At 38.5% G+C, this 26,233-nt stretch overlaps 6 protein-coding genes across 6 annotated transcripts; 4 read left to right on the top strand and 2 right to left on the bottom strand.

The window, feature by feature from the left end:
- Positions 1-640: 640 nt before the first annotated feature.
- LOC145907925 (differentially expressed in FDCP 8-like) lies at positions 641-6,193 on the top strand. The gene is made up of 11 exons (XM_082995044.1): positions 641-910; positions 1,284-1,462; positions 1,743-1,892; positions 1,955-2,080; positions 2,425-2,611; positions 2,803-2,924; positions 3,073-3,186; positions 3,258-3,338; positions 3,919-4,059; positions 4,413-4,522; positions 4,926-6,193. Exons 1-11 carry the CDS (start codon positions 652-654, stop codon positions 5,869-5,871), a joined length of 2,415 nt encoding a protein of 804 aa, XP_082851170.1. The 5' UTR covers positions 641-651; the 3' UTR covers positions 5,872-6,193.
- An 885-nt stretch (positions 6,194-7,078) lies between these two features.
- Positions 7,079-9,495, top strand: LOC145908974 (PRELI domain containing protein 3B-like). Its single transcript, XM_082996291.1, has 6 exons — positions 7,079-7,203; positions 7,289-7,463; positions 7,601-7,693; positions 7,870-7,940; positions 8,013-8,115; positions 8,821-9,495. Exons 1-6 carry the CDS (start codon positions 7,169-7,171, stop codon positions 9,019-9,021), a joined length of 678 nt encoding a protein of 225 aa, XP_082852417.1. The 5' UTR covers positions 7,079-7,168; the 3' UTR covers positions 9,022-9,495.
- A 1,844-nt stretch (positions 9,496-11,339) lies between these two features.
- Positions 11,340-15,622, top strand: LOC145908973 (tubulin alpha chain-like). Its single transcript, XM_082996290.1, has 7 exons — positions 11,340-11,477; positions 12,045-12,261; positions 12,481-12,585; positions 12,776-12,972; positions 13,249-13,746; positions 13,884-14,077; positions 14,813-15,622. The coding sequence occupies exons 1-7, from the start codon at positions 11,475-11,477 to the stop codon at positions 14,949-14,951; spliced, it is 1,353 nt and encodes a 450-aa protein (XP_082852416.1). The 5' UTR covers positions 11,340-11,474; the 3' UTR covers positions 14,952-15,622.
- A 1,021-nt stretch (positions 15,623-16,643) lies between these two features.
- Positions 16,644-19,262, top strand: LOC145908568 (prostaglandin reductase 1-like). Its single transcript, XM_082995869.1, has 8 exons — positions 16,644-16,768; positions 17,002-17,047; positions 17,105-17,155; positions 17,219-17,389; positions 17,582-17,699; positions 17,946-18,101; positions 18,505-18,685; positions 19,114-19,262. The coding sequence occupies exons 1-8, from the start codon at positions 16,663-16,665 to the stop codon at positions 19,260-19,262; spliced, it is 978 nt and encodes a 325-aa protein (XP_082851995.1). The 5' UTR covers positions 16,644-16,662.
- Positions 19,263-20,064: 802 nt separating this feature from the next.
- LOC145909418 (uncharacterized) lies at positions 20,065-22,514 on the bottom strand. Its single transcript, XM_082996810.1, has 9 exons — positions 22,457-22,514; positions 22,309-22,394; positions 22,028-22,123; positions 21,802-21,937; positions 21,416-21,607; positions 21,093-21,195; positions 20,876-21,021; positions 20,433-20,602; positions 20,065-20,265 (listed from the first exon to the last, which is right to left on the bottom strand). The coding sequence occupies exons 1-9, from the start codon at positions 22,512-22,514 to the stop codon at positions 20,065-20,067; spliced, it is 1,188 nt and encodes a 395-aa protein (XP_082852936.1).
- A 776-nt stretch (positions 22,515-23,290) lies between these two features.
- On the bottom strand, positions 23,291-25,775 carry LOC145909419 (matrilin-2-like). The gene is made up of 9 exons (XM_082996811.1): positions 25,673-25,775; positions 25,259-25,344; positions 25,088-25,183; positions 24,884-25,019; positions 24,637-24,825; positions 24,439-24,544; positions 24,024-24,175; positions 23,567-23,748; positions 23,291-23,488 (listed from the first exon to the last, which is right to left on the bottom strand). Exons 1-9 carry the CDS (start codon positions 25,773-25,775, stop codon positions 23,291-23,293), a joined length of 1,248 nt encoding a protein of 415 aa, XP_082852937.1.
- Between the last annotated feature and the right edge of the window lie 458 nt (positions 25,776-26,233).

Consider the following 26,233-nt stretch of genomic DNA (forward strand, 5'->3'; position numbering starts at 1 on the left):
CAACAAAATCATGAAAATACCCGACAAACTGGCAATCACGAATGTGACAAAATGGTATAAAAGATTCCAAAAATTTATATTGCATGACACTATATTTGGCTACTATCTTATGCTTTATTTTAAACTGCACTTTTTTGAGTGAGCCACATTGGATTCTTTATTCAAAACAGGAACACTTGTGTCCATTTTAATACTGATGTTTGGGTATGGTTTTTATCTTGACTACTTCTTTTGGCACATTTTTGTTGTTCATTTTTTACCTTGGATATAACTATTTTTTCTTTGTCTACGTGTTTATTTTTTTGCATATTTTTTTTATATACATTACGCCTATCCTCGTTGTTATCTGATGTTCGCTTGATCTTTACTGGAATAATTACCAGCCCGACACCAGGCGACGCAAAAATTGATTGCAACACAGGGAATCAGTCACCCGTGACTTTAGGCAGCAGCACGTGACCAGTTTGTTGTCAATGAAGTAAACAATAGTAATGACTTTGTAATTTTAAAAAATTGCGTTACCATTTTGTTTTTAAATATTGTGGCATTTCAATAATTTAATGTTGCTTAAGTTTTTACGTGCTTTTGGAAAACATATTGTGATAGGATGACTCTATTTTTTTTGTCAATACGTAGAAGGTTTCAGACGATATGTCGGACTCAATAGAAAAGCACAAATTGATAACTTCTTCTGAGTTAGCCAAAGCTGGTCACAAAAAAGACCTGTTGTTGCCAAAAGCACAATCACAGACATCTATGAGCAGCAGTATTGCTATTGTCAGCTTTTTTTCGCCCAACAAATCAGCTCAAAGTGATCTGCCGAAAAACAAAGATGGCTTAATCCGGCAATCATCAGATATTCTTTCTGGATTGGTTTCCAGAACAAGTTCTGCAAGCCTAGTTGATGGACGTAAGTAAATTTGAACTAAACTCTGCAAATACAATTTATGTTCTATTGCAACCTTTCCTGTATTACATAATATTGGAAAATCTGTAAACTTGAACTGAGGATTTTTTTTCAGCAAACTTTGGTTGTGCAGACTGGCAATTGCTTTGCATATACATAATCTATTGGTTACTTATTCAAAAGTCACATAATCTAACTTATTCTGTTTGAATTTTTAAAAAAGTTGCAAAAAATCAATCTGACCTATGATAGGCCTACAATTCTGTGAATTTTGAGGCACTTTTTAAGCCATGTGGATTAAAATCGCATTCCTATATTTAACTTGGCATTATTGAAGTATACTTTCATGAAATTCTATGTTGTTTTGACTTTGTAGTTGCAACCTCACAAAAATCAAACCGTTTCAATCCCTTCAACCGAAGTCCAGACAATTCTGAAAACAGCTGTTCCAACACTACTGTTGAGAGTGAAAATATTTCAGTTGCAAGTTCTGGTTCCCTTGATGCAAGTCTTGCTGAATTAGGACTCACAGAAGATTACTTTTCACTTCCTGAAGTATGCCAGCAATTTTATTACAAACTTATTGTTCATTTGTGTATTTTAAATTGTTTGAAAAAATTTAGGCTTGCTTCTTAACATTGCAAAAGCAGTCATATTTTATGTAACCTTCTAATCAAAAGGCCTCTTGCAGGCAACACTATCAGTAAAACAGTTCCAGGGGTAAATAGTTCATTAAATGTTTCTGTAATATAGGGTCTTAAATGTTTTTGTACATTTTGTATTAGAAGTGTAGCCACTGACATTGATACAACCTGAACTTACTTTCTTATACTAGAGCCAACTCAAGTTGTACAGCGCAGATGAGATAGAGATTGCAATTGACCAATGCAAAGAAATGATTTTGAGAGCACCTGAAAATTCTGCGAAACGAAAAAAGCTGGTAAAAAACTTGGTTGACCTTAGGCTTCGACTTCAAGACATAAAGGTACATTTAAAAAACACCAATAGCAAGGAAAAAAAATGAAACATGTTTTGTGATTATAATAGGATGGCCCAGTGCCAGCTGAACCACGATCTAAGCACATACTGGGACATCGCCTTCGTAAAAAATCTAGTCGCAGTATGAAGCACCATTGTGATTGCTGCACTAACCTGATATGGGGAATGATTCAGGTATTACATGAATATATGTGTATTTTTGATATTGTAATGACTGCAAATTATGCATTACTTGATTGCTTGCAAGAAATTTGCAGAAATATTTGTCAAACTAACTGAATTGTTTCACCCAAATCATATTAATGAAAGAGCCATAATAGTCAATGAGAGCTGCAGACAGGTGTACACACTGTTTCTACCTGTAAGTTCTCATCAGTGCAGCTGGTGACCGTGGCACATGCTAGCTGTTAGACTAGCGGGCACACTAAATACTATTTTAGCATTTGCTGTGTGTCATATAAACATACTGGTACACATTTAAACATAGCCAAAGTCAACCTAAATTTTCTTCACTGCAGGTGTGGTACAAGTGCAGGGCGTGTGGTTTCAGTTGCCATTCCAAATGTGTGAACAAAATCAGGAGGTCGTGCGTAATGATGTCGGTAAAAAATAATGTTTCATACCAGCTGAGGATATGCCCTGAGGTTGGGTTGTCCAAACAGCAGTACTGTTGTGCAGAATGCAAAAATCACATTGAGATTACAGGTGCGGGATTTGCCTTAATTTTTTTATGTAAAGATATCAATGTTTTAGGAAATAATGAAGGTTGTTGTGTGACAACAGAATTAACAAACTAGGCTTTTTGTAAAGGTTAGTCTAGAGGCGTTTTTGTGCAAGTATAATATGGACAAGGAAATGGTTTCATCATATAGGGTATAACCTTTTTTCCATGACAGGATCTGAAGAGGCAAGGCTGTGCGACTACAGTGGACTGTATTATTGTGCAAATTGCCACTGGAATGATACTTTGGTGATGCCTGCAAGGGTTTTGCATAACTGGGATCACGAGCCATATAAGGTATAAGCTCGATTCCAAATATCCACAACGCTACTAAACAGCACAAGTATAACTTGCACTGTGTGTTTGTGCTTGTGAGCTAAAGTATTTACAATGTCCTATGACAATACTGTGGTTGCCTAAGCATGTGGTTTTTATCTTGGCTTAGGTGAGTCGACAAGCTTTTCAGCTGCTACAAGCCATCCAGAATAAACCACTGCTTGACTTACAAGAGATTAACCATCTGCTGTTTAACTACGTTGAGGAGTTATCTGAAATTAGGGTAGGCTAATGTTTTAAATACTTTGCATCTGAGGTTCACATTGTATACACCAAGCTTATTCCTGTTTGCAGAAAATGCGAGAAGATATTCTTAAAATGAAGTTGTATTTCTTAACTTGTTCTAAAGCTTTGGAGTTGAAGCTGCTATGGAGGGTAAAGTTGTGTGTTTTTTTAGCAATAAATTACCCACTAAATGAACAAGAAAAACTCTAATTGAAAAGTAATGGGCATTGGTGAAACGACAAAAATTTTAAAGACAAGAATTTATTTATATTCCTGATGTCCTGCTATTAAAATGTAAGGAACCGTTTCTGTTGAAGCTGTTCACCCAACACCATATACTGGTCAAAGCAAATTTATCAAAATAAAAACACCTTTCGTTTCATCCATTTGTGGCTACATTTTTAAGGATATCAAAGATGAGGACATATTTGCATCGTGCCGATATTGCGAATTTGAGATATGGATAGCCAACGTCACGTGATGTTTATAGTTTTTCTGTGACCTTTTTCTTTCAGTTATTGGCAGTCAATACCCCCCTCTTAATATAGCAAACTATTTCTGATATAGCACATGTGTCTATTGGCCAGTGTTGGAATTGCTAGTTTGGACTGATTTACTGCAAATGAAATTCAGGACGCTGTAAAGTTACGTTCAAGACCTAAATACTTGGTTTTGCTTGAAATAAAGTGTAACTTGTTGCTATTTTAACAAGCAATTTCTTTCTTTTCAGCTCCAACATCGCCAACATTTTGTGGACGGGTCACGCATGTATTCCATGCGAGATTTGGTTGAAGCCAGAAGTGGGTCCCTTACCACAGAATTGGCCGAAATTCACGCTTCCTTCGCTAAACACATCAAACTTGACTGTCCAGTAAGTTTGGCCGCTAACGTATGGCAAGTTTGTGTTTGTGATCAAAGGTCCAACGTTTCTAACCTGTACGTATACATAATAAGCAGAACCGGCGTTTTTTTAAGTTGATTCTCAAGGGGTAGAGCACATATGTTCTCTTTTGTTTATTTAACTAAAATTCCGTGCCGTTTGTGTGTGTTTTTAAGCCGCATGCTTGGTTGAGTAGAGTATAGCAAATTTCCAATATCCAGCACTAGCCTAGCTTGTCGCGTGATTATTGTCATCTAGATGGGACATGTGATTCCTTTAGCTGCTCGGTTGTTACCTCATAACCGAGCTTGGTTTGTATAACGCCACACATGACCTTTTCACAGTTCTGTCAAGCCAAAGGCTTCATCTGCGAGATTTGCAACTCGGGTGAAGCCCTTTTTCCGTTTGACGTCATGGTGTCTATTTGTCCGAGGTGCTCTGCAGTCTTTCATGTGTGAGTAAACACTACATATACGGTCGATACTGATGATGCCTGCAAACACAGGCGAAATATATATATCAAAAAATCGTTAAACAGACAGACGACTCAGGATGATGCCATAGAGACAACAGGCGATTCAAAAAAAAACTTTCATTTATAGGGGTTAAGTATATGCTTTGTTGGGTGTTTCAATCATTGCAAAATCTCTTATTTTTTATTTTTTATTTTTCGTAAATGTATTGTTTGCAGATGAAATAGCAACAGTCATATTTAGGATACGACAGTACTATTTAGGTTGTATCTATACTCCTAAGCGTGTTTTTTTAGTATCTTCTTAATAGTTTTTTGTATGTACGTATGTTTAAAGCGGACTAGTTTTTAACGCAATTTTCATGGGTTCTATTGCCATTCGCAGAGATTGTTTTAGTTGTGTTGACACCATGTGCCCTCGTTGCAAGCGTAAGCAAAACAAACGACTTGCTTCTTTCTCAATATCCATGTCCTCGGACGAAGAGTTTGACGCCCAGGAACGAAGTCATCACAACGGGGATGATGACGAAGATTCGATCTACGGACCGAGTCGAACATCCTCTTTGCTGATTGCTTCCAAGACAAGTACGGAGCCCAAACCATCGACAGAAACCGAAAATCAGACACCAGACACGGTGCAAATGAAATCACGTGCTTTTGACAGCGACACGGCGCCGCAGTCTTATAAATCAGCCTTCAATTCTTGGGTTGCTAACAATCGGGACAGGGAAACTCCCGCTGCGAATACGAGTCAGCGCGACAAACTCCTGGACCGACATCAAACCCCAGGTGCGCGCCCTCCGGCGACCAACACTTCTTTAATTAGTCCTTTAGCGAATTCCTCAAGGTGGCGCAATACTACTCAAAGCCCTAAACTCGTGGATTCTGACCTAACAACTCTAGTTATTGAGAAGTCAAAGCAGTCGTCAAATTCACCAACGCCAAGTGCTGACCACAAATCGCACACAAATCTGTTGCAATCCCAGCCTGACGTCATTAAGTCCAAAATGACGTCACCGACTCGTCACGAAAGCATTCAACCTGAAATGTACAACCCGAAATCGATTTCCGACTTTCTCGAGTACAGTGACGTTGCGAAAACGTCATTAAACGGCGGAACGAATTTCGCAACTGCTGGCAGGCAGTTTAAGGGGAATAACCCCTTTCTTGATGACGAAGACGACGCAGCGACACCTAGAGTTGGGAATGAGAATGGAGGAAAATTTAGCAACCCTTTCCTTGATTCTGGTGATGAAGAGGTTGGTATGAATCCATTTGAAAATGATGATGATGCAAATTACGACAAAGAAAAAAATCCATTTTGTTGTTGAATGTCACCTGCCTTTCCCGTGATATCGTGCCGTCCACCTTTCAATCTTGTTCGTTCGTACTTGCCTCGAAACTACAGCAAAGGTTAAGACATTGGCTGCGTAAATTAAAATGTGAAGGCTGTGTTGTTGCAAAATTAGTAATGTTTCTAACCGAAATATGTGCGAAGTCAAGATATTTTTCAACTTATTTTTCGAAGGTTCTTTCGTTCGTTTACAATATGTTTGTTTTTGAGTTTATCCATTCGTGCAATATATTATAATAGTATTCAAAAATATTATAATTCGCATTTTCGCCACTGAGTTTAGTATTCCCATTTTCGTTTGACTTGTGTATGTTTGTTAATTAAATTAAAGTTCATATGGATACCTATAGTTTATGTCACTGCAAATGACGGGCGTTGGTGTGCTAAAATGTACAAGCTTAGTTTTAGACATAGCACAGACCATGGCTTAATTATATTCAAAAGATTAAAAGCTATTTTTAAATAGTGTGAACAGGACCGACCTTTGGAGCCATGCTGAAGCACATACTGCACTGATCCAAGGGGGAACTGTTCTTTGCTGAATTCAAACCATTTTTAACTGATACGTTAAACCCGTACAGTGCTTATCAGTTGGACAGAATATTAATTTTTGCAAACTTTCGATCATAAAACCTCCGTTATGATGTATCATGAGCGTTGTGTAGTGGTAAAGCAGTTTTCTTCAATGACATATACGCACTGCGTCACAACACAACACAAAAACATGCGCAATAACTTATTACTCCGTTCCAACAAAACAGTCATGACGAAGCACATGAGTCAAGTGATGCGTGACGTAGTAGGCCAGCAACGCAACTGGTTGGTGAAATTGCGTCACAACGTCCTATTGCGAAATCGCCCTTGAAGGCGTGAGAATAGCGGCCCGGCGGGTACAAAGTTCTCGCTTCCAACGTGGTGTAAGTGGTGCCGATTGGTTCGCATTGTAGGTCTGGCAAATGTAGTTCATTACGAAAGCTATAGCAGTTACAAACTATAGCAGTATAGTCATACCTTCTGCATTTTCGGGGAAAAATTAAGGTATATGCTCGTTGGATTCAAGGCATTATGCAGTTTTACCTGACCTCAGTGACCTTCAAGAGTATACACAGCATGGTGTTTAATTTGCTGTACAATTAAGTTTGGTACTTACTAATATAAGCTTTTAATAAACTTGCTTTGTGTGTAGATTGGCAATATAAAGAAAGTGGTTTGCGTTTAGACACTTCGAGTGTCATAGGGGATAGGTTAAAAAAAATTGACAAAAATACAAAAAAATGGTTTTCTTTTCATTTGATGAATATTTATTCAAGTAAGTATATAAATAATATCATATAAACAGTTTGTATATACATGTGTGATGGAAATTGGAATTTTACTTATGTTTTTTTTGGCAGCCATCCATGGGAAAAAGTAGTTGAGGCAGCTTTGAGAAAATATCCTAATCCCGAAACTCCAAATGTTCTGGGAACTGATGTTTATGAGCGTAAAATAGATAATGATGGCAAACTCCATTCAAAACGACTTATTTCATCAATATGGTCAAATTCTTACACTGAGTTTATGGCAAAGGTATGCAAATTTTGTTTCACATTGATCTATTACCAGTCATAGGACTACAGTCGTGGGTGTATACTGGCCACAACAAAGTTGTTTTTGGGTAACATGAATATATTTTGCTGAAAATTTGTATTTTAAAAAAAATATAGTTTATTGGAATTGACATCACCAAAACGGTACATGCCATCGAGTGCTCAGTGCTAGACCCAAAAGAAAAGACCTTTAAATTGTCTTCAAAAAATGTAAGTAATGTTTGATGTTATCCACTATTGTGTGGTTTTGTTTTGTTGAGGATTATATGATTTGGACATTGTGCTGCAATCCACCAGTTACAGTATTTCTTGTAAAAGCATAACTTTTTTGGTTAGAAATTGGTTCTACATTGGTTTCAACATGATGTATATATATTGTTTTGCAGTATAACTTTTTGGACTACATTGTTGTCGATGAAACTTTAACATATACGCCTGATGAGAAGGATCCAAACTCGTGAGTAACATTAAAGCTACCAGCATCTATGTTAAATGTCATGACTAATCACATGTGTTATGTTGTTTTCAGAACATTACTAAGGCAGCAGTGGAAAATTACAGTCAAAAACCTTTCCTTTACTGGGTTTCTTGAAAATGCCATGGGAACTACAATGGTATCAACAGCTTTCAAGGTAGAAATTATTTGTTTTGAATTCCAATATGTCTGATACACAGTACTAGAAGAATTATATTATGGTTTTAAACAGCAATGCCCTTCATCTGCTTAGTGCTTGTTAATCTTTTAAACCATACTAACCCCATGTACAAGTGTTTGAGGCTTGACAAGATGTCTTTCATTAGTGATATAGACCATTGTATATGTTTGTATCCTTGTATGTCTGTATATTATGGTTATGATGCCATGTAGATAATATTTCCCGTCATCAGTAAAATGCAGTCAAAGATGTTGTTGTCAGTTACTATGCAGTATTACCACATATTATCTAATTTACAAAAAAAATATAAAAACAATAACAACTTAAACTGGTGCGTGAATGGGTAACAGTTGTGACAGTTATCCAACTATTTTAACCCTTGCAAATGACCCATTTATTACCAGTGAAACATTAGAAGAATGTAGTAGACATTTTTAATGTAATAGCCACGGTAGTGGCACAATATTGATTTTTTGTTGGCCTCATCCAAACAGACTTGCTTTTGTGGATTTTCGAGTCTGTTGTGTTTAAATTTTGATGTGTGTTATTCGAAATTCAGAAAATAATCTTGCTCTTGCCATTTGCTTTTCCTCAAATGCATTCAACTATCTCAGGCCCACCTGCAACAACAGATTGAATGTTTTTACTAACACTTTTTTAAACCCACTTTTTATTTCACAGGGCCGGCAGGGAATTGAGTTCGTTATTAACCAAGTTCACGAAGAGGTTGAAAGACTTGCAACATCACCAGCCATTGAGGAGATGCAACAAATGGCTTCTTCCACATTTACCAACGTCAAAAAATGGGAAGAAAGTCTGCACGAAGAACTGCAAGAATTTATAAATAACCCCAGTTTAATAACTGAAACCTCAGGCAATTGACGAGAGAAGTATTGTAGCTAGGTTTCAATTATTTTTGTTATGTTTAGGTTCTTTTTTTTCTTTGTTTTCTTTTCTGGGCGTTTTTGTATACTTTTCTCGGCATTATGCAAAGATTAGGAAATGCACGCCTTTTTAGGCCATTGAGACTGTCTGAAACTGTGACTTGGCTAAGCTGTATCACTGTGCCATTCCCGCAATGCCACAAGTTGAATGCAAAGCGCTTGTGTTCCAGCAGCCAAGGTACAGTAAATATTTCAACCATCAGAAAAACAGGTTTGAGTTTTGAAAACTCTGTGCTGTTTCGTTTGTCAGTCCAATGTACTCTCTCTTTTTGACTCTCACAAAACAAATCTACTATATACCAAGAAGGTGGTTATGGCACCGTTATAGTTACACCGACTTTTCCCTCATATTTATGTGTTTCCCACGAAAACTTCGTGTGTTGTTTTTTGGGATTTTTCAAGTAATAAACTGGCCTCTTTTTGGAGATTTGTCGAATGCTTGTGTGAAAAATCGCCCTTGAAGGCGTGAGAAAAGGTCGTGTGTTGTTTTTTTGGATTTTTAAACTGGCCTCTGTTTGGAGATTTGTCGAATGCTTGTGTGAAGCTTGTTTACGACTACTGTATATAGAAGAAACGTTTACGTGGATTTAAGAAAAATTTCTGGCTGAATTGGAAAATCCTTGCTTGGACATGTTTACTCAATTTGACCCAATGAAGTATAGTTCAAGCTTTGAAACAATTGTAAGCGCAGTTCTAAAAATGATTTCGTACGTTCCACGTACTCTAAAGGTTCGCGTTCAGTTTTCTGGTTGATCGCGAGCCGTACGTTCATTTTCGTAAACCCATCGTTATTGGTTTAATTCCCTTTGTGCAATGTGCAACAAAAAGAATCGTCCATTGTGGTAAAAAGAGCGGTATGTGTACATAATACTGTCTTTAAATTCTGCGTGCATTTGCTGCGCACCCACTAGCGATAGTTAATCAACCGAAAAAAATGTTCTTAAAATTTCTACCAATATAGTACCCACACAGTAATTATAGCCATCAAGGGATTTTTAAGTTTGTTGGTTGGTCATCTGTGAAATTTGTAAGTTGTAATCAATTCCCCAACGCCCACATTCATCAGCGAAGTGTTATGAAATAAAAATAGCCCAACGCCTTCTTAGAAACACAACCGCCATATCCACATACTTACAACCCAAGATATCCTTGCCACAAATCCCGGTCATGCGCCTGGCCTACACTAAACGTCTTTTTTTACTACACCGGGGTTTGAACCGAGGTTGTCCTGGGCCGAAAACCCGATCAAGTTTTGTTGTTGATATGCGGGTCGAGTGCTTGATGGGCTTCGTTCATCAGATGCGTGTTGAAGGGGTAGGTGGTAAGAACCGTCACCAGAATGAGTCGAGGTATGAGATTCACATTTAGGTCTACGTAACATAGAAATCTATGCGAATGGTAATGGTTCTTGTGTGAGCAAGGCAAATAACTGTTATTTTTGGTAATATATTGAAATTAAAATACTACTTTAAATGGTAACTCTTTAAATTATAATAACATTCGCCTAGATTTCTATGTTGCATAGACTTTGATGTAAATCGCATATCTCGACTAATTCTGGTGACGGTTCTTATGCATCTACCTGTTAAAGGTGGCTTGTGGCGCCCCCACGTGGTAGTGTTTGGTGGCGTTTATTCGACACTAGACATAATATGGTGTAGATTTGTTTATCGAATGTACACATATATAATGTACAAATGTGCAGTGCATACGCGACAGTGTGTATTATGTAGTTTAAGCTGGTGTTAAAGTATGAAATGCGCCATGTCCCAAGGTTTTTTCTTTGATATACATAACAAAGCTGTAATACGCTGCTATAATCAAAATCGAAAAGAAAGAATTTCAGTTTTGTAACACACATGTTCAGAAGTTGCCTTGGACATCCTAAGCATTGGGGCGCGACCCTCATGTACAGGATTTTCATAACGTTTTAATGGTTTTATATTTTCAATTGAGGACACAAAGTGTCCAAATTTGTGTCCGTAGTGTCTGTAAGATACTTAGCATATTATAAGTTTTAATGCAACGAATCAAGTGACGATCGCACGCAATCTTCTGCTATTTAAATTCCATCGCAATGTTCTCTTATCTCTCCTATATGCCACGTTTTCTACAGATATTGAAGCACCAGCCAGTCGTCTGGGTGCATGGTACGCAACACGAGGAAGACCGAGCGATGCGCACGACAGAAGTGACGCAACTTCCTGTGGTTGTGGTGCGATGATGGCTTTTGTGGCGCCTGCAATGTGCTGGAGTTTTAATTGTGCCACTCTGCCGGTGCGACGTAACGTAGATACTGCGCAGGGAACTTACTGACTGCTGCTAATCGAGTGTAATTAATATTTCGCACAAGTTTCAAGGATCCAGGAGATTTACTCAGTATCCGCGAAAATGGTGAGTTTTTTTTAGTTACTCTCACCGAACTTATTGGGAGTCAATTTGCTGGCGCTGCTGTTTCGAATTGCATGAATTACTGTCTCCAATACGCCAACGTGAGAGAAGTTCGTGGTGTTTTAAAGCATGTGATAGAATTATTGTCGAATCGCTTCAGACTTGTTCGACATGTGTGAGACCTCTATGGAGCTCGCACCCCGTTGATTAGCTCAAGTCTGTTAAGTATAAGGAAATAGAAGTGTTACTGTCTGTATAATGTCCTCCAGGAAGGTAGGCACTTTGTGTTTGCAACAGGTTAACGGGATTCGTATGTAAATTGCTGTTATTCCACTGCTAATATATGTTTCTAACTTATACCTAAAATACCAATACATACTTCTGTAAGTCACTAATGAACAAATTTCAATTCGCAAGCAATATGTAAACGCTACAGCAACGCATGAGGCAACGCCCAGTTCCGAACTGAACAGCACAGTTTTGTCGCTTGTCAAAACTGACATGCTATACCCCTATCGTTAAAACAGTTAACGCCTGTCTGATGCATCCGCTTTGTGCTTTCACTTCCAGCGCGAATGCATTTCCATTCACGTCGGCCAAGCTGGGGTCCAGATCGGCAACGCATGTTGGCAACTTTACTGCCTCGAGCATGGCATTGGGAAGGACGGAAAGCTTGAAGATCATGCTAATAGCAAGGACGAGTCGTTCAGCACCTTCTTCAATGAATCAGGGTCTGGAAAACTCGTGCCAAGGTCAATTTTTGTTGACCTAGAGCCAACAGTACTCGGTAAGACAGTCGGGGCATTGTTGCACTTAAACAAGGGTGTCAAGCATATGTCTACATTGAGGAACATTATTTAAAACAGAAACTTGAAGTATATAATACCCAATGTCGTTTGTTAGGGTGTGGTATAATGCAAACAATGTGATAACGCCATCATCTTCATAATGTTTCCTAATTTGTTTAAACGTTTGCGACAAACCATCTACATAATCCTCTCGCCAGATGAGATACGGACAGGCGAGTACCGTTCTCTCTTCCATCCTGAACAGATGATATCGGGAAAGGAAGATGCGGCTAATAACTACGCCAGAGGACACTACACTGTTGGTGAGTACTAAGCCAGCTGTGTTTGCGTTTTCCCCCCGCAAACAGGACGTATTTAAATACCCGCTGCAAACAGTATGTGCTGGGCGTTGTAGAAACGGGCCGGGCTGTTAGGAACTCTTGGCTATGCAGCCTGGCCCAAGGTGTTGAAGCACTGTGTAATTTAGTTAAGTTATTGATGTTGTACAAACAGGAAAGGAGAAGATAGACGAAACACTTGACAAAATTCGCAAGGTTTCCGATCAGTGCAAAAGTTTGCAGGGGTTTCTTCTGTTCCATTCGTTTGGTGGAGGTACAGGTTCGGGATTCGCGTCACTTCTTCTTGAACGCCTTTCAATTGACTACGGTCGAAAGTCAAAGCTTGAATTCGCCGTATATCCGGCACCCAGGGTAAGCAAAAGTCGTTTGTAATTTTGCAATTTAAAATCATTAATCAACTGCAACAGAGAAGAAGTATAACTATTTGTTGAATGTTTTCTTTCAGTATCAAATTTGTGTATAGGTTTTGAACATTGTTTTAACTAAATTATTACCGGAGAAACTTTACCAAAGTTATTTTATTTAATAGCATAGATCACTAAACAAGGAATTAAACTTTTAGCGAATAATCGATGTTTGCCTTAACTAGTTTCACTATACAGTTTCCAATTCCGCGATTCTTTACAGATATCAACAGCAGTTGTGGAGCCTTACAATTCGGTATTGACCACGCATACTACATTAGAACACACGGACTGTGCGTTCATGGTCGACAACGAAGCCATCTACGAGATCTGCAAGAGAAATCTTGGCATAGAACGGCCAAATTACTCAAACCTGAATCACCTGATTGCGCAAATTGTCTCCTCAATTACTGCTTCCCTCCGATTTGAGGGCTCGCTTAACGTTGACCTAACAGAGTTTCAGACCAACCTTGTCCCTTACCCTCGTATACACTTTCCTCTTACGACGTATTCTCCTATTATATCCGCCGAGAAGGCCTATCATGAGCAATTCTCCGTTGCCGACATCACCAGTGCTTGCTTCGAGCCCGAAAACACAATGGTAAAGTGCGATCCGCGAGGGGGCAAGTACATGGCGTGTTGTATGCTTTATCGTGGTGATGTGGTGCCCAAAGACGTAAACTCGGCTATTGCGAACGTCAAGAGCAAACGATCCATCCAGGTTGGTTCTTGTTTAAACCTAAGTCTGGTAAATTAAGTAAAAAATGTTTTCCAGCATTATATTTCCAAAACTTTTTCTAAATTTACAATATAATTCTTTTTTTCTGAGTGATATTATAAATCAACATACTTTTGCAGTTTGTTGATTGGTGCCCTACGGGTTTCAAAGTTGGAATCAATTCCCAGGCCCCAACCGTTGTTCCAGGAAGTGGCATGTCTAAGGTGCCACGTGCCCTGTGCATGCTCAGCAACACCACTGCTATAGCGGAAGCTTGGGGAAGGCTGAACCATAAGTTTCAACTGATGTACTCCAAACGGGCCTTTGTTCATTGGTAGGAAGATTTTGTTGCAGTAGTTTGCAAAAGATTGACACCATGTCACTGTTTTACTAATTAAAACATAAAACCAACTAGGACCATGAGGTTTGCAGGCTTGGCAGCCCAGGCAATGCTTGTGATCGCCAAGCAAGGACCTGCGCAGTGGGGCGATCCTGCCTATCATGCCATTGCATGTAATATTACTGCGTAAAACCAATATAGTGGGTTTTTTGGGAGTTTAAAGTTGTCACTACAAAATGCATGGATAAACCGTCTGCATTCTGCACAAGGCACGTATATTTTACGACCAAAACTAATTGCCTTTTTTCTCACCGGTTATCAGCAGCCGTACTTTTACCTCGCTGTATCGAAACGTTTACTGATCAAACAATATAGGTTTCATGATTCATGCAGTTCGCGCAGGGTAATAGGTTCAACAGGAAGCGATCTATAAATAAATACTCTTCTCAACTCTTTTTATCGTATGACTTACTGTATGGGTTCATATATGTGCGTTTTTCAAAGCGGTGTCCTGAAAACATATTTATCGTTTGACCAACGAGCTCTAATAACCCAAATAACGATCCGCCGAAAGACAGCAGCCAATGACATTATCGTGGTTATTAAAATGTCGATCGAAACCTACATCTGCTCGCATTGTAGACACAAAACTAACACGTGAGATGTCAAGATATTTCTGCCTGCCGTCGGAATACATATTATTCATACAACATTTTATTATAAACGAAGGTATGTTGGAGAGGGAATGGAAGAGGGAGAGTTCAGTGAGGCCAAGGAGGATCTTGACGCCCTGGAGAAAGATTATGAAGAAGTTGGAAGCGATTCTGTAGAAAGTGGAGAGGAAAATGCGAGCGCTGAAGAGTACTGATCACTTTGGCCTGTACATAACTTGATATATAATAGGTCTGACAATTTGTTGCATATAATAGTCCTTCGTATTCGTGACGTCATTCTTCTGAAGAACCTATTGCTGTTTTTATTCCTACAGGCTTGCATGTCTGCCTGATTTTATTTTCATGAACTTTTCTCAATATGCAAAACAAGCGCTTCCCTTCTTTATTTTTCCCTGTAAGGGAATTAAAAGTATATCGAAATTTAAAACAATGTAGCATAATTTTTGCCAAACCGAACAACCATTAAACTGACCATTTGTTCGGGTTCTTTTTGCCCCAATTACACTCTGTAAATATTGCACATAATTTATATTCCTATAGCAACCTGCGTGTATCTTTTATTTATCGACTGATGTTTTGTTGCCTGTTCACTTGTTCCACGACCGCACAACAAACCTAATATAAACAGACCCATAGTGAAAAGTTGTGATTGAACCACAATCACGGAAACATTTATTTCCAGGGTAAAATCAGTCAGCTTGCTAGTGTAGAATCATTTCAAAATCAGAAAATCACAATAAAATCATTAAGACACTGAGGATGCTTTATCTTGAAAGCAAAATATATTTGTCCTGGCTGATTTTAGACACTAAGCTGACTAATATTAACCCGGAAATAACCGTTTACGTGATTGGGGTATATACATTACACATAAGGTGGAAATCGTCTGAGCTTTTGCAACAGAATGGCGAATACTTCCCAGAATCACCTAACATGGAGTTGTGATTGAGCCATACTTGTAATTGGCATTTCGAAAGAGTTTGATTGGAACTCTAGTTGGAAGCAAAATGTAAAACTGTTACATAATAACGTCCTCGTAAAATAAAAACCAACAAGCATGAAAAGTATACGACATGTCCAAGATTTGTGCTTCGGCATTAAGTACAAGCTTTCGGTCACCTAGCCTTAGAATGGTTCATTGCTACAGCTAAAAAAGTGCGTAAACCGTTGGAGTTTCTAAACTTATTTGTACCACGGACTACTTAGTGTAGGCATTATTTTCTGGAAATAAATTCAACACGTGATTAAGAAACCTTAATATTTTATTCTAAAGACTCGTTTTTTGTCTAAGAAAGAGTCATGCATATCAAAGTCAAGTATTAGGTGGCCTATATAGGCGTAAGGCCTGTTTTGATGTACATGAAGCATCCTGACATCAGGAACTTATTTTTTTCTTTGCAGTTTCACCGCTTGGTGTTTGGAAAACCCTGATATGAGGTGTTCGTTCATGCGTGTAGTTGTTCTTGTTCGCAGGTGCGTTCACTGAAGTGTAACGACCCTAAAGTGCTTCTAAGTCAGGAATTTCCTTACCGGTACGTGGTCTTGGTCTTGCACTCTATTACAAGTTAGCTTGTTATGAGTGTGCGTGTATGGCAATGAACGACCTATTGCCAAAGGTGCCATTTACCGTGCTTGATTTTAGATTTGCGATTATTTTCAATGTTTATGCCTAGGTAACCTCTACAGATAATGGATTTGAGGCAGTTGTTTGTGGCGAGTGTGTGGGTCTCAGCCAAAGATGTGTTCAATGGAGTGCAATAAGCTGTCTGTTATCGCTTGCTGTGCATTATAGGTTCTCGAGTTACTGACACATTGACTGCATGGGCGTTGCCTTAGTCCAGAGGAAAAATAAATTTTAACAAGGAATTACGTTTGTCGTGCAGAAATCGTGTTTCAGGAAACAAAATGCAGTCTCTGGTTTACTACAAGACTCAAGAATTTGTTGGACTGCCAGAGTCGTCGGATTTTAAAATTGTGGAAGAAACTGTCGACACAAATCTAAAAGATGGAGGTATTTCATGGTGTGTTATTTCGACTGAAGTTATGACCGCAAAGACATTAGGTTTGTTTTGTTTTTGACATAAATTTTCGTAAAAAAGACATAAATTTTCGGGGACCTATTCGTATATTTTAAAGTCAAAAATTATAATCCTGCACCAAAATTATAAATACGTCACCCTTTAAATAATGAGTCTTGCCCTTGTCAATATCTATGTTTCCACAACATTATATTATTTTCTTCAGAAATTATAACAGAAGCTATTGTGATAAGTGTGGATCCTTTTACAAGGTAGGCTTGTCTTATGACAGTACGAGCTTGGCCTTTATGTTACACATCCTTATGCAGATCGTTCAAGACGTCATTGGAGGCCCCAGTGATCGGGTTTCAAACAGCCAGGTGCAATTCAAAAATGAAAAATTTAAAAACGATTTACCTTAAATTTGCCTTCAATATAATCAGAGTTTTAGAAAGCAGAAACGAAAAGTATCCAAAAGGATCTACTGTGAGGCATCGAGGAGGCTGGAAAACGATTTGCAAGTGCTCAGACCAAGAAGTTTGGTATCGCGTGGATGAAATGTTATCGGCAAATGTTTCAGTTTCGGCAACAGTGGGTGTGCTCGGCATGCCTGGGTAAGATACAATTTCCACAGGTTTCCTGTCCTATGTGAACCAGACAGGAGAAAATGCAGCAAAACCTACACTTACATCTTTGGTTACACTAATTTCGTCTAGTTTACTTGTAACCTCGTATCTATGTCCCCCAAATTGAAACATGGTTTCTTCAAACACTGCTGGGACAGACAAAAGTATTGAACTTTTAAGACTATCGGCGTACTTTGCTCTGCTCGACGGGTGCAACCCCCAACCTGGAGAAACAGTGATGATTAATGGGTGCGCTGGGGCGGTTGGGAACGTTGTCGGCCAAATTGCAAAGCTGAAGGTTCGTCTGTTCTGCCCAAAAACCTAAATAGTAACTTCGGTTTTGATACATATCGCTGTAAACATCCAACTGTTTATCAGGTACTAACGTCAAGTAAAAATTTTATGAGGTGAAAACTACAATAAGTGTGTTTACATCAAAGTGTGTTCGGAATGCTATGATTCGATTACGATATTTCTTGCTTCTACGATAAAACGCGTTGGTAATTTGTCAAAGTTTTAACAGAAAATTTCGTATTTCATGCAGGGATGCAGGGTCGTCGGGTGTTGTGGTTCGGATAAAAAGTGTGAATTTGCTAAGTCCATTGGATATGACGATGTTTTTAATTACAAAACCGCCGATTCCTGGAAGACAGAAATTTCCAGAATCGCACCCAAAAGAATCGATTGTTTTTTTGACAATGTAAGGAAATTTTACCCACTACATTATACCTTCCTCATATTAAGTCAATACAGGTTTAGTTGCTGTTAATGCAATTGTTCATAATCATAATTTATGTCGCCTGTAAATACTAGCAACCCAGAATATGTAATCACACTTAAAAACACTGCTGTGGCAGACAAAAGAGTTGTCTTTAGACGGGTATATCATTTTCTATATTATCCTTAAACGCCAATAGTTCGTCGCATTTACGTTCGGATAATTACAGTCCCCCCCAAAGAAAATTCCTGGATCCACCCCTTTTACATACATATAATTCCAAATTTGCTCATAAAGATTCTTTTAATAACTCGTTAAATATCAATTATGATTGCTATATTTCATTGGAATATGTGATGTATACAGTTTCAGTTTACATCTTCAGGTTGGTGGCCAGCTGGCTTCCGATATAATTACTTCGATGAATCCAGGAGGTCGCATTGTCGTCTGTGGAGCTATCAGCACGTACAACGAAGAAACAGGAACAAAAGGTTGTATATATATTCCAAATGCCATTCCTGTGCTGTCTTCGCCTTGGTCAATTCAAAATCAACTCGACGTGTTCCGTTTTTAATATTGCTTATTGCTACACACCTGGTTCACGTGACGATGCAAGCGGTGCCAGTGTTATCTATTCATTTTCCCCTTTCTTGCGTTTTTCCTGCGTTTTTAGTGTTTTATGTGCGTGATGCTTCACTGTTGAATTAACCCTGAAGAAGTCTCGCCGGATGGCAGACGAAACGTTGGTTTCCAATAAACACTTAAGAAACTAAGTGCCAGAAGAGCAATACCGATTAATTAGTATGCCTGGCAACAAAAATAGCAGTATAAAGAATGTTGTATTTGAGACCCTTATTTCATCTAATGTTACCTGCTGATTTATGCTCAACAATGTGACCTAACCGGAAGACCAAAAACGCTTTAAAACGACCCACCAGTGGTTCGTGTGCCGCAACGACTGCACCAACCAAAAATTTTTGTAATATTTCAGCAGCTTTTGAATACATATTTATCTGTTGTTCGTTATCACAGGGCAAGATTACAATACACCAGACTGTAACTGAGGGATTTGAAAATACTCCAAAAGCATTTATTGAAATGTTGACGGGAAAAAACATCGGAAAGGCTGTGGTCAATCTGTAAATTAAATTGTACATACAAGTTGCTTGCAAATAGGTTGCGCAGAATAGGTATCGTTGTCATTAATCGTTAATCGGGCATTTCAGTTATGACGTTTAATAAGGTTGAAATCGTCGACAAATCCACATTGCTTTGCTGTTTAGGTTTTTTTTTGCCGGCGGACAGAGAATATTCCTATCATTGCTATTTTAAACAACGTTTATGGAAATTATACGGGCTGTTGGTGTCAAGATTGTTTGTATCACGTGGGCAGGATGTACCTGTTTACGATTGACTATGAGATCTGAAAGTTGTACTTTATATCTCAACTATGTGTCAAATGATAATGTGTATGGTTGTAAACCAAACAGGCGTTGATGAGCTTTTGTATTTTTTATTGTGTTAGCTCGACTTAGTGTTGATTACTCTTGATAATCAAGCATGTATATCGCGTTGCTTTGCGGATTAAATGGCAAAACTTACAGACCTGTTGCAGCACACACTCCTGCTGATATAGCGTGGTAGGATTGGTGTCAAACGTTTTTATTCCGTTTGGTTTTATTCCGTTTAGAGAGGTTCCATTGATTTCTCGCGATAAATAAGTCTTTCCTCAAAACTTTTGAATCAATGTTTATGGTCTAAATCTTAAAGGTTTCTTATTATATTACGATCCAAATTTACGATTTGTCAGATACTTCGAAAAATCTCAAACCTTTCTATTTGTTCCTTGCGTACACTTGTTTACTGCTTGTTGTACTTTATTCACCTGGTTAGTTTAAACAATTACTGTTGCAAGGCATAGTTGCCAACGATACTAGAAAACAATCTAAGCATGGGCATGCAACACATGGTCACAGGGGTTTTGACAGAAATGCTTTATCATGTCTTCGTAGTGCTTCTGTGTCAGTTCATCGAAACTGCGATCAAACACGAATAGATGTTCTTCCTCTCCAGTAATCTCCAGGAATTGTTCGCGGTCCAAGACGTATCCGTCCGTTTCGAAAGTTTCAAAGGCAAAAACGTACACCTGGATGCAGAATTCATGGTGTGTTATTTTTACCATCTGCGTGCAATTGTGGCTGCAAATTTTTTGCCCCACAAAAGTTTTGGTTCCAAGTACAGAGTATTTTCACCACAAATCTGATCTCCATATGATTCACTTTCTCCTTTTTTTGAAAGGTTTATGTAACTTACAAGGATGTCACGTCTTCTTGCTTCTGCTATCGCGTCCTTAAAATCATCGTCTGAGTTCCTGTTTGTCACAACAGAAATAGCTTTCGGTACTCGGCTGTCTCTCATACCAGCTTCAGGCGTCAGAAGGTTGTCTAATGCGTATTGGATTGCCGCTCCAACGTTCACTGGTCCTGCAACGAATCGAAAGGATAATACTGTAGTTCAGAATTGCCAGTGTGCTATTTAAAAATCGTACAAGTTTATCACTCAGGTTTCGGTGCTTAATATCGTTAATGTCACTAAAGAAAAATATTTCTTGGGAAGTGTGTACTACTACAAGATCTAGGCTTATTTGCCACCATTCAACACAATTTTAATTTCCTGTCTAGACTTGACAACGCATTTTTGCTAACCGATAAGAGTCAAATTATCACACAAAATTGTTTGAACGCATTTGTGCATACCATTGTTCACCACGCGAATGCGTTCCTTTGACAGTTCCAGAAGTTGGTCGATAGTAGCATTGTACTCGTTAAACTTTATGACGCCTTCCACATTTTCACTAAAATACGCGATTGACGAAAGAGTCGCATCCTCGGCAATCACGCCACTACAACAAATAAAAAAAATTGCAAAAATTTGCAGGTGTGGCATCTTAGGGCAGGACGAAGTAAAGCTTACTCGCTACTTTGAGACAGCAAGTTGTCTAAGATCACTTGGCCACCTTCCCCGCCCAAATGGTAAAGAGAGACGGAGTCGTAGAGAAAGTACGGTGGACAAGGTCCTAAAAAACAAAGCACATTAGTTTACATAGAAATCGTAAAAATATAGATACTTTGTTCTTTTGAATTTTACTTTTAACGTCATTTTCACGAAAGAGAATCCAAAAAAAAACAATGTACAAAATAAAAACGTATAGATTTTACGATTCAATATTATCAATTATGTCCGGTTTCCTGTGTTTTGGGTCCATTAAACTAATGTAGTATTTGGGTTTTACTCACTTGCGCAACACGGTTGCTCATGTGCCCAGGATCCGTTTCTAAGGCAAACGTTGTTGTTTCGGTTCGCCGGCCACACTGCGTAGTCTTTGGTCGTGCATTTGTATTCGCAAATAGCGCCAGCATTGTTCTCGTTGTAACACTCAATTTCGCCGTGTGGAAAGGTTGTCGGTGCTGCAGGGCAGTCGTTTGCCGCTAGAATAATAGTTACACACGTGAGGTTGTGTTATTTTTTCAACAATAAATGTTTCTTGGCAACCGCTTACTTTGTGTTGAAATTTTTTGTGCTTTTGAATTTATTAACAAATGCAGATGGAAAAGAATTGTTACTACTTCTGTTCGTCATTTTCCTGATTATTTAGTACAATAAGGTGATAACGCAATGTTACCTGGCCCCGACACTTCGTAATGTGTGACACAAGTGGGCGCTCCGGCGTTGCACAAATTCGAGTCACAGCAGCATGAACATACTGAGTTGCTCTGATCCGCGTTGCATTGCGTTGATCTCCCCGATGCTTTCGGGTTCTAATCGATTTTCACAATAATTAACGTTCATACACTTGGTTAATCCACAGCGTGACAAATAAATTGGGCTTTTAGATTTTCGTTTCTTACCTGCATCTCGTTGTTTTTGCAAGCCATGGTGTCTTTGCATCCCTTGGTCACTTGCAGTTTGTTCTCATATCGTCTTACTGTCGTTTCGCACGAATTCTACAAACGTTGTGCTCAAATTAAATCTTTAATGACGTTATTAAGGGTGAATAAAACCGCTGCTACATGCGACAACCTTATACAGCAATTCATGATCGGTGAATAAAACTAAACCAACCAAAGTAGCTTCTTCTCGACCATTAATACCAAGTACATTATATGTTTTGTATGAAGTTATCATATACCTGGTTTGGCATGCATTCAGTTATTATTCCAGTCACGTCACATTGTATGAACCCGTCAGCTCCATGACACGTCATGCACTTCAAGGCTAAAGTTGAAACGGTCAATGTCAATGCAACTTTTAAGTAAACCCACAAGTATATATCTTACCTTCAACATAGTTTGCAACACCCAACAGAACCACAGAAAGGAAACCAACGACCTTCATACTTGTACTTCGCACGGTATTCTTACAATAAGCTACTTGTGTGAAGACCCACCGAGACTATGAATTCAGTCTTATGTCGACCAACACTAAATCCCCTTAATTTATATATTTTTTAAGGGTCAACCAGTGGCCCGCGGCTAGATATAATTTATATCAGACAAGCGTGTTTAGTCCTTGTAAGGTTTGTTATCCTTTTACACGTCGTTAATGACTATTTAATCGTTGCTGGTGTCAAGGGTGATTTGATGCGCTGGTGTCAAATAGGTCCGAATCGTAAACAAGGCGTATAAAGTTGTAAAAGCTGCGTGTGTTATTGCAGGTACGGTAAAGTTGTGTTGTTTGTTTTTGCTTCCTATTTTAACTCTTTCACTTTTCTAAACCTCAAATGGCATGTCGCCATCTTATGCAATGATAAGGTGACTGTATCATATAATATTTTTGTTTATTGCATTAGTTGGCTATAGTTTTGCTGTATAAAATCTGGAGCACAAACTTTAGTCTTGCTACAAACTCACTTAACCGAATAACTTTCTGCATTTGTATTCACCTACATTTCAATCATGATTATGTAGTTCACAAATTTTTTATTGATACCAAACCATAATATAGAAGGGCAGTATTCAGCAATAAATATGCCTGGCAGCATCGGTAACAATTTACACCATAATATAGCCTGCAACATGTTAAATCACCGAAACAAAGCAAAACATACATTCAATCGCATAATCAGCGGGGTCGAATAGACAATACTCGTGGTTACTCGTGGTTACTCGTGGTTACTCGTGGTCATGCATTATATGTACACACGGGTTCTGGCAAAAATGCTCCATCTCGTCAGCTATTTGGGCTTCCAAGACTGCTTCGTTGTTGCCGTATAAGTCAAATCTAAATATGTGATCTTTCTCGCCAGTGAAATCCAAGAGCTTCTGTTCGTCGAATTGGTAACTGTCACGGGTGATTAAATACAGGAACAACTGCAGGGTACAGAAAATATGGTTACACAAGGCTTTGAATATTGAGCGTTGTGATATTGAGCGTAACATCTATTTTACCAGAATGCCCCGATCTCTTGCTTCTTGGGCGACGTCTTTTACGTCATCATCCCAGTCCCGGTCTGTTAAAATTGAGATGGCTTTCGGTACTCTGTTGTCTCTCATTCCTGCCTCAGGGGTAAGAAGGTTGTCCAGTGCGTAGCGTACCGCTCTTGCAGCGTTGGATGGACCGCGAAACGCGCCTATAGGAATATAGTGTATATATTTTTGCGTTTGACTAACTGAATAAATTGTTTTTGTCTTACTTAAATTGGCAAAACAGAAAAGCTTCGTTAAATGGCTTGTATTACTGGAGTTACTCTACTTGCATGTGAGGACACATGTATTCTTGATTGCGCTCTATGATTTTGCTATAGGGTGTAAAACTAAATCCCACTGCATAGTTTGTTTTACTTTGAACATTGTTGATTGTTTCATTGCTTCGGTTTGTTAAGTTGGGTTACAGATTTAAGTTTACTTTCGTCAACATTGTTGATTCTTTCCCGTCCCAGCTGGTTTAGTAGAGTGGCGTTGGTTCCGTACTCGTTAAACTTGATAACGCTCGACTTAACAACATCTTCACCGAAGTACAGGACCGATAACTTCACGCTGTCATTCGCTATAACTCCACTACAAACACAAATAGATATTATAAGGTACTGTGAAAGTCGTGACAGAAAGGTGGCGAAAAAAATAAATTGCCTTTAACGCGATTTAAGACACTGTATTAAAGTGAAGAAAAAGCAGAAAAGTTGGTCATAAGATTTTCATTCATTCTTTAATTATAGCTGCTCGTACCTTTGATCCAAATATGTATAACATCTTGTTGTGGAAAAGGTATAGAGCGAGGATGTATGTTAAATTTGTCAACGACAAATACTTTTACAACTTACTAAGCAAGGTCATCAGCCGTAACAAATTGGAAAGACTTTTCCGCGTCTTCGCCGGAAAAATGATACAAGAACACATCGTCATACAACATATAAGGCGGACAAGGACCTGGAAATATTTTAAACATAATTTTTTTGATATTTTATTTTTAAGAAATCATTGTTCTTAGATTAGCTTTGTGATTATACAGCAGTACTTACGGGCACAGCAAGGTTGTTCGTGGGCCCACGATCCATTGCCACGACAGACATTGTTGTCACGTGCTGAAGGCCACACTTCGTAATCTTTCCCTGTGCATTGATATTCACACACCGACCCTGCTTTGTTATCGTTGTAGCATTCAATATTTCCATGGGGGAAGTTTTGTGGCACGGCTGGGCAGTCGTTAACTGCGAAAGCCATTCGCTGATTAAGACTGTTATGGTTGTAATATGTACAAACCTTTACCTGGGCCTGTGTTTTGGTAATGCGTGACACAAGACGGCGTACCAGAGTTGCACAAATTTTCGTTACAGCAACAAGTGCAGACAGAGTTGATTTGATCGGAATTACATTGATTTGATTTGCCGGAACGTCCGTAGTTCTTTGTTGATATTCAAAAATAAACTAAAAAATTAGAAGGGCTTTGTTTTTTCTGGCCGGGCAACATACCTGCATAAAATTGTCTCTGCACGCTCTTGCGTCTTTGCAACCTTTCGTAATGGACAAGCTACCGCCATGTCGTCTGACAGTGGTTTCACAAGATCTCTGTGACAAATATAAGCTTGTCAAATATTATAAAACATTATTACAACATCCAGGCTTTTTAGTTGAAATTGTCACCTGATTAATTCTGCATTCCTCCAACTTTCCAGTCACGTCGCATTCTTCAAAGCTGCTTGCCCCGCGACATCTCATGCATTTAAGTCCTTTTTTAATGTATAGAATTTAGTAAAATCCATTATTATGTATTGTTATTGTAACACATCACATACACACCTTTTCCTAAGGCAAATATTCCAACCAGGACACACACAAATGTCAGCCTCTTCATATTTTGCAGTCCAACTTGCCAATTTAAAAGAAAGCTGTATCTTGAAGGTAAAACATAAATTTCTTATTTCAAACACTTTCCAGTTATTCCGATATTAATAACCTTCTTCTCTGTGTTGTGACTGAATGTTCATGGACCTAAGTTGCTATGCTCAACAAACCCTTAACATTATTCCTGGAAAGACTTTTTAAGTAAAAACTTGCCTTCGGGCGTTGACTGGTTTTGCAGTGTTACCGGCACAATAATAATTCTGCATTGAAGTTGATGTAGTTCGACCGGTTTTGACCAAAACAAGACACATGTCATACTTGAGCATTTACCTCGCTGCATATGAATATAGCTTTCGCTATTCTAAATTTGTGTTTATGCTAAGCAATCGAGTTTAGCTCATATGTTTGGTTTTTCTTCTCTTTTCGTTTACATAATATTTGGTGTCTTCCTTTTTAACCACCTAAGTGTTTAAAATAAATACTGAAGGTTATATTTATGAACATGGGATGGCAAGTCTCAATTCTACTTTCAGCAAAACTCTCAGAAATTGTTGCCTGTTTTTTTAGCTAAACTCTATATATCAACCATGACCTATTAGTCATCTTTTACGTTTACCGTCTTCTCCTCACAACCCAAAACCAATAGCGATGAACATGTACAGATCAATAATCACGACCCCACACATTTGTAATTAGTAGAACCATAATATAATCTTTCATAAACTTTTCAAACCTTGATGATTTTTGAAACATGATTTCTCAGATTTGTATTTT

Source organism: Ascidia mentula, chromosome 7, assembly GCF_947561715.1.
Source record: "Ascidia mentula chromosome 7, kaAscMent1.1, whole genome shotgun sequence".
NCBI lineage: Eukaryota > Metazoa > Chordata > Ascidiacea > Phlebobranchia > Ascidiidae > Ascidia > Ascidia mentula.